Below are 8,406 nucleotides of genomic sequence, written 5' to 3' on the forward strand. Positions count from 1 at the left end.
AAAAAGATGACGTTGTATTTTTATTTTCTTTTTGAAGGGAGGAAGATGAGGTTACATTTTTTTAGGGATGGAAGACGAGGTTGCATTTTATTAGTCAAGAAAGACGATGTTACATTTTTTTTTGAGTTGGAAAGACGAGGTTACATGAATGGCTCCACTTCGTTTTGGCCTGTGCCAATCGCATTGCGATGTGTATGGGCCAGTATTTAGTTCGGGCCGATGTGTGCTGGGTTCAAAGCTAAAATGGGCTAGAGGCCTCCGGCCCAACTGACCACACAAAGCGTGCACCCAACCTAGGGTTTTATGAGCCGCCGCCGAGTATAAAGCGCCGAGCTCCGGGCTGTTCCAACCTTCCGCAGCCACCACCACCCCCAACCCACCGGAGCAGACCAAGGCGGCGCCGCGGCGACCTCACCTCCGGTAAGCGGTGGATCTCTTTCTCCCCTCACGTCCCTCGTGTACAGATCTAGGTGCTCGAATCGCTGCCTGCTTAGATTCGTCGCCGCATCACCCCGTCGAACCCGTGCTGGTTCTAGGTCCCGCGGTTCATGATCTCGTCCGCTGTTATAGCATCTCCGCTGGAAGTGTTTGGAGTAGCTCTTTTGCGTAGGCGGTTCGTCCTTAGGCTAGATCCAAACCCGCGTTAGAACCGCGCACTATGATTTCCTCTTGCCAGTGAGATCTGTTCGTACTTGTCAGTAGTCGTTGGGACGCTCAAGCTTCACTGATGCTTGTGCGGTATATTTTTTGTAACCCATGTTTCCCCTTGTAAATCAGCGTCCATTTTTGCGTCAAATGGTCGAATGGTGCCTTGATTCTGTAGGATTATTGTCTCCTGTTGCTTGTTGCTAGCTGTATGATCTGACTGACGTTTGGGTGTTGTTTTGGTGATGTAGGCCTAGGGAAATGACTACCGTTCCGGGGTCTCTGGTCTGGGAGCTGGTGAAGAAGAACAACTGCTTCTTGATCAAGCAGTTCGGCAACAGCAACGCCAAGGTGCAGTTCAGCAAGGAGCCCAACAACCTCTACAATGTCCACTCCTACAAGTTCTCGGGTCCGTAGCTCTTTGCTCTGTTTTTTACCCAATTGATGTGTTTGTGAGTGTGTCTGCAAGGAGCTAACTTGTTGTTGTGTTGATGTGGTTTTCAGGCTTGGCGAACAGCAAGACCGTGGCGGTCCAGCCCTCTGCAGGAGAGGACAAGGCTGTCGTCCTGTCCACGACCAAGACCAAGAAGCAGAACACCCCTGCCAAGCTCCAGCACAAGACTCTGATGCGCAAGGAGTTCCGCAAGATGGCCAAGTCCGTCAAGAACCAGGTATTAACTCCAGCCCTTTGTACTTGAATTCCACTTATGCTTGGATTCTAAGCTACAACTCTTGTCTGTTCACATGCTTTACACATGTACCGTAAGATTTAAGATGTATCTCTGTCAAGTTAAGTCTGTTTTGGTCTTTGGGTTTCATTGGTGAGCCAATGTATTGCTGTGATGAGCCGTAACAATAAGAATACCAAGTGATCAATTGGTTATTCGATGAAATATCATTAACGCTTGGCTTCTGAGCTGAACCTGCTAGGTTTTTTTTTGTATGTTTGTGTTTAATTAGCCACCCTATGATTTTGCTGTTATGAGACGTAAACATTAGAAAACCAACTGATCAATTGGTTCTTCAGTGAATACTATTTTATATACTTGGCTTCTTAGCTAACTTGTTAAAGAATCTATTTTATTTTTGTGTTTGTGTTTTGTTGCCAACAAGTTTTTTGCTTTGGTGAGTCGTAACTCATAATAAGCCCAACCGTTCAATTGGTCCTTCAGTGAAATACTAATTTACGCATGGCTTCTCATCTGTACTGTTGGAGAATCTGTTTTATTTGTGTTTGTATTTTGTTGCTGAACAAAATTTTGCTGTGATGAGCCGTAACACTTCAGAAGTCCCAACCGATCAATTGGCCCTTCAATGAAATACTAATTTACGCTTGGCTTCTGAGCTGAACTGGTAGAGAATCTGTTTTATTTGTGTGTTTGTATTTTGTTGCTGAATATTTTTTTGCTGTGATGAGCCGTAACACTTCAGAAGTCCCAACCGATCAATTGGCCCTTCAATGAAATACTAATTTACGCTTGGCTTCTGAGCTGAACTGGTAGAGAATCTCTTTTATTTGTGTGTTTGTATTTTGTTGCTGAACATTTTTTTGCTTTGATGAGCCGTAACACTTCAGAAGTCCCAACCGATCAATTGGGTCGTTCAGTGAAATATTCTTTTACGCTTGGCTTCTGAGCTTTACTTGTTAAAGGATCTGTTTTATTTGTGTGTTTGTGTTTTGATTTTGCTGACCAAATATTTGCTGTGATGAGCCGTAACACTTCAGAAGACCCAGCTGATCAATTGGGTTCTTCAGTGAAATATTCTTTTACGCTTGGCTTCTGAGCAGAACTTGTTACAGTATCTGTTTTATTTGTGTGTTTGTGTTTTGTTGCTGACCCATTTGTTTGCTGTGATGAGCCGTAACACTTCAGAAGTCCCAACCGATCAATTGGGTTCTTTCAGTGAAATATTCATTTACGCTTGGCTTCTGAGTTTGAACTACACACTGTTTGCTGTGGTTTGACTACTGGTTTAAGGTATTGCTGTGACGAGTCGTAACTCATAAGGAAACCAACCGATCAATTGGTTCACCGATGAAATATTATTTTTACGCTTGGCTTCTGAGCTCAACCTTCGGATCAGTTTTCCTGTTATTCATCTACATAATGTATTGTGCTTAATTGGAAGATAATTTCATTACCTTTTGACTTGAAGATGCCCTGAGAATTGTTTTGGCTTTAACGGGTTGTTCTTCTGTTCTCTAGGTCTGCGACAACTACTACAGGCCTGATCTGACCAAGCCGGCCCTTGCAAGGCTGAGCGCCGTGTACCGCAGCCTCCAGGTTTCCAAGTCTGGAATCAAGAAGAAGAACAGGCAGCCAACTAAGCTGTAAACTCATTGAGATTGCCTTTCAGCGCACATGTTACCATGTCTGTTCCGACAGTTTTGAGTCATAAGTGAGACCCTTGGAGGAACCATGTTACAAACCCGCCCTAGTTTGTACCCTGACAGTGTTAGAAGGATGGTTTGTGTCGATCTATAATTATTGTTTGATTTGCACTGGTGATCGCTGCTTGTTAAAATTGGTGGTGCCTGCTGTTGGATTTGCACATGCTGCATCTTCTATTTATCTTCTGGTCTGCTTGATCTTAAAATTTCCAACATTGAAATAACACAAACATGTGACGTTATACAAAGTCTCTGACTCCATAACGAAAATATTACCTTGGAAACTACAGATTCCGATTATTCTGGAAAACAAGCCATATAATCGTAACTATCTGGATAAGTCGCCAAACTCTTCCATTATACTATGATACAAAAAGTTAACTAAGAGTGCCACGTCTATCATTCTAACTATATTTTTGTGAATTTGCAACCAATGAACACCACACCCAAAATATTGAAAACCAACACAGGAGATGCCACAAGCCGTGCAGGGATTTCGTCCTGGTCTATTTCCAAACAAAACTAACTGATGATTGTTGATCGAGAAATTTTCGGGTTGCCTTGGACATCCCTAAACTTAAGCTCTTGCATCTACTTCATTCTTATATCACAGTCTCCCTCGGGTCTTAAAAACGTCATTCCCGCAAAACTCCTGAGATAAATCAGCTCCCTCCATCCCAAACTAGGAGGGTTTTAGGCCCCCAAGTAAGGGTTTGTTGAACCAAAGGGAGTTTGAGTACACAACCAATGATAACACCTGCACATATAGATACAACATTATGTTGGCTCCAACGATACTATTAAGATTGTCAATCTCACTAGTTTTGCTAGTTACAAATATGAAAAAGAATGAGTGTATGGAAGAATGAATTGTAACAAGAAAGTAATCAGAAAAACTAAAAGAAAGTGTTGCTTGGACCGAGATCCGGAGGTTCACTAGCGGTTTCTCTTGAAAATATAGCATGGTGTGGTGAACAAATTACAGTTGCATATCGATTAAATTGCAATATTTATGTAAATGCATCTAATGCTTTGCACTACCTTATATCATGTTTAGTTTTGTCTTCTGTCTAGCTTACTCTAAGTTAGTTTACCTGCCTTGATCTATTTTACATAACTTTGTTTTGGACTATTTTGCATGCGACTGTTTACTCTATTCTTCTTCGAGGAATTAGCTTCTTTCAAAGAATTTGATAAAACCCTCCCATTCACCCCTCCCCCTCTAGTTGATAAACGCTCTTTCAATTTATGAGCATCACATCCCAATATCGATAGACCATTATCCAACTGCATCTATATGTAATACTCAACCCAAGACTGCTATATATCGAGCATACATCTTAAAGTATTAAGTAAAAATAGAGTATTGCAATAAGTAAGATGACATGAAGTAGATGATATATTGTCTTCACCATGCGTTCAAAGGACAACTACGCAGTCATGTTTTTATCCCTAGTAGCAACAACATAATACAAGCCTTTTCTGCTTTCTTTCACTGCGGTAGATTACTTGCAAGGTTAACCCAACTATCAAACCCCTGCAGTGAAGTCAAAAGGCAACTACAATTTGATGCCCAGGCGAAGAGCATCATATGTGGTCATCTGATCGAAGGATAGTATGGTCGTGTTAGCTCTTTGGAAACCTCAAAGATGATCTTGGGACCGATCTCAAAAGTCAAGGAAGGTGTTTTCACTTACAGGGACTCTCTAGTTGATACTCTTTAGAATCTTTTCAATCACTAGTTCAAATTTGAACCAGGGTGACTTACTAAGGAGGGATTCTGTAAGAAAAGCAGACTTAAACTCCTCTTGAGCGGCGCCATAAATGGCCATCAGGCTCCATAGGAAATTACCAGACTTATTTCGAAAGTGAAACTTAATATGATATTCACCTAATAAAAGTTCCAATGTCGAGTGGATGCCCAACAAACTTCTACGGACCTCCCAGACGGATAAAACATGCCATACACAATCATGGCCTCACGAAAAAGGTCTAGATCACGTGTCTGGAAATCATGTTTACCTGGCTTGATTATACCCAGAAAGCCTAACACATTATCCCTTACATAATCGCAATGCGTTTGTGCTTAGCCAAGTACCCAAGACTTCTACAATTTCGAAGCATATGCCTCTCATGATGAACCATTATCAAATTTAGAAACCTTCATCCTCTTTGCTGAAGTACACTTGTTTTTTGTTACACACGCTATAAGCTCACATAACATGGTACTCCCTCCTATATCCAAATTAATTGACACGGGTTTAGTATAACTTTGTACTAAAGTTGTACTAGACCAATGCCAATTAATATGGATTGAAGGGGGTATCATGTACAGTATCAGTTAAGTCTACTTTGGTTGTGTCATTAACCAGGTGGAAGAAATGCGTGTCATCATATTCGCAAAAAAAAAATTGCTTGTCATCATGTTTGGGATCATTATCCTCCTCATCTGACAGCGAGAGGGTCCTCCACTGAGACTACTCTGTAGTGGTGGTTAAGAATGAGACAGAGCTTCCAAGGGGCGGATAGGAGAGGCTTTGACACCTTGGTAACCGCGGTCCTATGGGCGTTGTGGAAGCAAAGGAACGCGAGTGTCTTCAATAGGATGGAACCACAAAAGGCACCTTCGGAGCTCGTCATTTGTACCTTACGAGAGGTAGAGAATGGCGGCAAGCAGTGGGCGGTGTTGGAAGGTTACAACGTTTTGTGAGGACTTAGTCTAAATTTCTCTTGGGTGGGGTTGGTGTTGGTGTAATCGTGTGCACTGAATGTTCGCATTCGTGCCACACATCTTGTAAATACGTTTTCTATCTTCTATTAAAATATGATACGCCATTGACGTATTCTCAAAAAAAAAGAAAAGCAGCGAGAGGGTCCGAAAATGTTGACAACGTTGGCGTAAGCTTAAGCCGGTCAAACTCCAACTGTTTAAATACCGGTGACGTGTTAAAGTCATTGTGGCCGTAGTAAATCTCCTGTATTAAGCATATATTTTTGGTTTCATATATACTACCCCTTCCATTTCAAATTATTCGTCGTGGTTTTAGTACAAATTTGAACTAAAACCACTACGAGTAATTTGGAACGGAGGGAGTAGCTGAATCAATCATATGCACAACAGAGATGCAGCCATGAATTTGCCATTCTAGCTAATGACACACTGACCAGTGACCACTAGTAATTCTTGCGACTTGTCTGAACCACACTGCCGTTCTGATGCTGATGCTGCACTCTCGCCTCCGGCAGCTCGTCCTGCGGCGGCGCCGGCGCCGGCCCGAGACGGTGCATGACCGAGCGGTAGGCCATGAGCCCCAGCTTCTGCACCTTATCATACAGCTTCTCCGGCCGCAGCGGCGTCACGTACATCCCGACGGCGTCCAGCTGCCAGCCGCTCCGCCCGCACAACCCCACGATCACGCCGCCCTCCACCGCGAACTCGAACGGCGTGCCCTCCGCGGCGCCGAACGGCCCATACGCCGCGCGCTCCGTCCTGAACGCCAGCGACCGGATCACCGGCGAGCCGCCGGGCGCCACCGCGCCGTACCGGCCGCTCACGGCTGTCAGGTGCTCGTCCGGGAAGCTCAGCTTGATCTACGCATACGCACGCAGCAGTCCAGTCAAGAAAAAGCACGGCTGTGAAGGTGATCTTGCCGATCGAGTGTATCGACGTACGTACCAAGTACCAACCTGGGTGGTGTGGTTGCCTCCGGCGCCGCCGTGCCGCTCGCCGGGGACGGCAAGGCCGCTCCTGTCGTACTCCACGGCGATGGAGACGACGCAGCGGTGGTCGTACGACAGGGTGACGCCGCGGATCCCGGTGTGCCCGCCGTCGTCCCACGGGTTGCCCCCGGTGCCGCCCCAAGGCCCGACCTTCATGAGCTTCTTGGACGCGACCATCTTCCTCGGAGGCGGCGGCGGCTGCTGCTGCTGCTGAAACAAACGGTGCAGCTTGGAATTTCAGCAACGGAGTGAATGCTTTTTTTAAACCAAAATCTATATATTTTCTCGGGACAAAACAAGGCTAGCTTTTTAGAATTTTTAAGGAATGTTTACAGAAGAACGTAAGTACAAACAAACATGAAAGGAGGACTAACTAAGAATTCAGATGTGATGAGAATCCGATTTGCTTGACTGAAAATGAAACTGAATACTGGTGAGATCACTAGTGTACCATGTTTGCCTCCACTCCAGATATGTGCAGCAGGTGGTAAGTGGTAAGATGAGCAGCTAGCTAATCTTCTAAGAACAAGTGTACTTATATGGGTTAAAGTAGCTGGTGAAAAAAAAAGGGCAGATCCAGCCAAAATGGCAGCTGGCAGGATTGTAGTATACATGATGATGAGAAATGTAAGTGGAGAACGGAACTGGATGCTCTCTCTTGAGAGATCAGTAGGCATACTGCTTTGCTTTCCATAAAGCTAGGCGTACAGGAACATGTTCTTCTTCACCTAAAGTATGGTAGCAAAGAATCAAGAAATTTGACGTTCGGTGTGTTGACGTATAAATGTATTGCCTAATAATCTCTTCCATCAAATCGGTCTTTTGGTTGGATTGACTAGAGCATGAACTTCTACATAGTGTTAGCATCTCCCAAAAGGCCAAAACTGCGTAACATTTTTTGAATTCATTACCTCCATGATCGCAACGTCTGGAGCCAGATTTTTTTGAATTAATTGGGAGCTTTTCATTGGAAAAGCCGGAATGCCCAGGGCTCTTCTGAATTTTGATCGCAGCGTCTGCAGCCAGATGTTGCTGCTAAGAACATCGCCGCCGATATGCTTGTGGCGTTGGGGCTGTTCCGGCTCAATCTGCAAATCCAACCTCGAAGCTTGGGTACGAAGCTTCTCAATGTCGTTGTTTGGGTACAAAGCTTCTGTTGCAAGTAACATTTTTAAAATTCCTTGAGAAACTTCTATGTGTTTTGTAATCAACCTCTACTAAATTACTCCCTCTGCTCCAGATAAAATGAAGTTATAGATTTGTCCTGGGTTGAACTTGTTGCATCAAATATATATGGTGCGAACTAATTTGATGTTGTAGATGTTGGTATATTTTTCTATAGAAACAGTCAAACTTAAACAAGTTTGACTTTGGACAAAACTAGAACTTCAATTGATTTGGAACGGGGAGAGTACTTTACATTTGTTACATGCCCATCTTGTGGTGATGGGTGATGGACAGAGATGATATGGATTCCCAACTTTGTTCAAAGGTAGGAGGAGTAGAGAAGGTATGGATTCTATGGTAAGTATAATGGCCAAACCGGAGAATATGATGCCGATTGGTAGAGGTCATGACAGGGAAGGGAGAACAACTTAATTGATGGCATATAAAGTTGTGTTTCAGAAATTCCTTGGCTCCCAAATCCA

General features: G+C 43.8%; 2 protein-coding genes and 9 non-coding genes across 15 annotated transcripts; 10 read left to right on the forward strand and 1 right to left on the reverse strand.

The window, feature by feature from the left end:
• The first annotated feature begins 263 nt into the window (after positions 1 to 263).
• Positions 264 to 3,198, forward strand: LOC125530384 (60S ribosomal protein L28-1-like). The gene is made up of 4 exons (XM_048694793.1): positions 264 to 420; positions 897 to 1,054; positions 1,150 to 1,316; positions 2,853 to 3,198. Exons 2-4 carry the CDS (start codon positions 907 to 909, stop codon positions 2,979 to 2,981), a joined length of 444 nt encoding a protein of 147 aa, XP_048550750.1. The 5' UTR covers positions 264 to 420; positions 897 to 906; the 3' UTR covers positions 2,982 to 3,198.
• LOC125530387 lies at positions 1,479 to 1,566 on the forward strand. The gene has a single exon (XR_007292911.1). It is a non-coding gene; the product is annotated as a small nucleolar RNA R24 (small nucleolar RNA).
• LOC125530388 lies at positions 1,618 to 1,707 on the forward strand. The gene has a single exon (XR_007292912.1). It is a non-coding gene; the product is annotated as a small nucleolar RNA R24 (small nucleolar RNA).
• Positions 1,762 to 1,851, forward strand: LOC125530389. Its single transcript, XR_007292913.1, has one exon. It is a non-coding gene; the product is annotated as a small nucleolar RNA R24 (small nucleolar RNA).
• Positions 1,904 to 1,994, forward strand: LOC125530391. The gene has a single exon (XR_007292915.1). It is a non-coding gene; the product is annotated as a small nucleolar RNA R24 (small nucleolar RNA).
• On the forward strand, positions 2,049 to 2,139 carry LOC125530393. The gene has a single exon (XR_007292916.1). It is a non-coding gene; the product is annotated as a small nucleolar RNA R24 (small nucleolar RNA).
• Positions 2,194 to 2,285, forward strand: LOC125530386. Its single transcript, XR_007292910.1, has one exon. It is a non-coding gene; the product is annotated as a small nucleolar RNA R24 (small nucleolar RNA).
• LOC125530385 lies at positions 2,344 to 2,435 on the forward strand. The gene has a single exon (XR_007292909.1). It is a non-coding gene; the product is annotated as a small nucleolar RNA R24 (small nucleolar RNA).
• LOC125530394 lies at positions 2,492 to 2,584 on the forward strand. Its single transcript, XR_007292917.1, has one exon. It is a non-coding gene; the product is annotated as a small nucleolar RNA R24 (small nucleolar RNA).
• LOC125530390 lies at positions 2,627 to 2,717 on the forward strand. The gene has a single exon (XR_007292914.1). It is a non-coding gene; the product is annotated as a small nucleolar RNA R24 (small nucleolar RNA).
• A 2,721-nt stretch (positions 3,199 to 5,919) lies between the features above and the next one.
• Positions 5,920 to 7,449, reverse strand: LOC125530383 (jacalin-related lectin 19-like). 5 transcript variants are annotated; one of them, XM_048694789.1, is made up of 3 exons: positions 7,209 to 7,449; positions 6,714 to 6,964; positions 5,920 to 6,628 (listed from the first exon to the last, which is right to left on the reverse strand). In XM_048694789.1, the coding sequence occupies exons 1-3, from the start codon at positions 7,432 to 7,434 to the stop codon at positions 6,212 to 6,214; spliced, it is 894 nt and encodes a 297-aa protein (XP_048550746.1). In that variant the 5' UTR covers positions 7,435 to 7,449; the 3' UTR covers positions 5,920 to 6,211. The 5 variants fall into 5 exon arrangements, with proteins under 5 accessions (XP_048550746.1, XP_048550745.1, XP_048550744.1 ...); XM_048694788.1 differs by having other exon boundaries at positions 6,714 to 6,967; XM_048694787.1 differs by having other exon boundaries at positions 6,725 to 6,967; positions 7,132 to 7,449.
• Between the last annotated feature and the right edge of the window lie 957 nt (positions 7,450 to 8,406).

The sequence above is a fragment of the Triticum urartu genome, unplaced genomic scaffold (genome assembly GCF_003073215.2).
Source record: "Triticum urartu cultivar G1812 unplaced genomic scaffold, Tu2.1 TuUngrouped_contig_6282, whole genome shotgun sequence".
In the NCBI taxonomy this organism is placed as follows: Eukaryota; Viridiplantae; Streptophyta; class Magnoliopsida; order Poales; family Poaceae; genus Triticum; species Triticum urartu.

Coding starts and splice junctions, on each gene's coding strand:
- LOC125530384 (XM_048694793.1), top strand. CDS start 907: ATGACTACCGTTCCGGGGTCTCTGGTCTGGGAGCTGGTGAAGAAGAAC. Junction 1,055..1,149: donor CCACTCCTACAAGTTCTCGG/GTCCGTAGCTCT, acceptor TGTGGTTTTCAG/GCTTGGCGAACAGCAAGACC. Junction 1,317..2,852: donor CCAAGTCCGTCAAGAACCAG/GTATTAACTCCA, acceptor TCTGTTCTCTAG/GTCTGCGACAACTACTACAG.
- LOC125530383 (XM_048694787.1), bottom strand. CDS start 7,434: ATGCCTACTGATCTCTCAAGAGAGAGCATCCAGTTCCGTTCTCCACTT. Junction 6,968..7,131: donor TCATCACATCTGAATTCTTA/GTTAGTCCTCCT, acceptor CGTTTGTTTCAG/CAGCAGCAGCAGCCGCCGCC. Junction 6,629..6,724: donor GAGGCAACCACACCACCCAG/GTTGGTACTTGG, acceptor GCGTATGCGTAG/ATCAAGCTGAGCTTCCCGGA.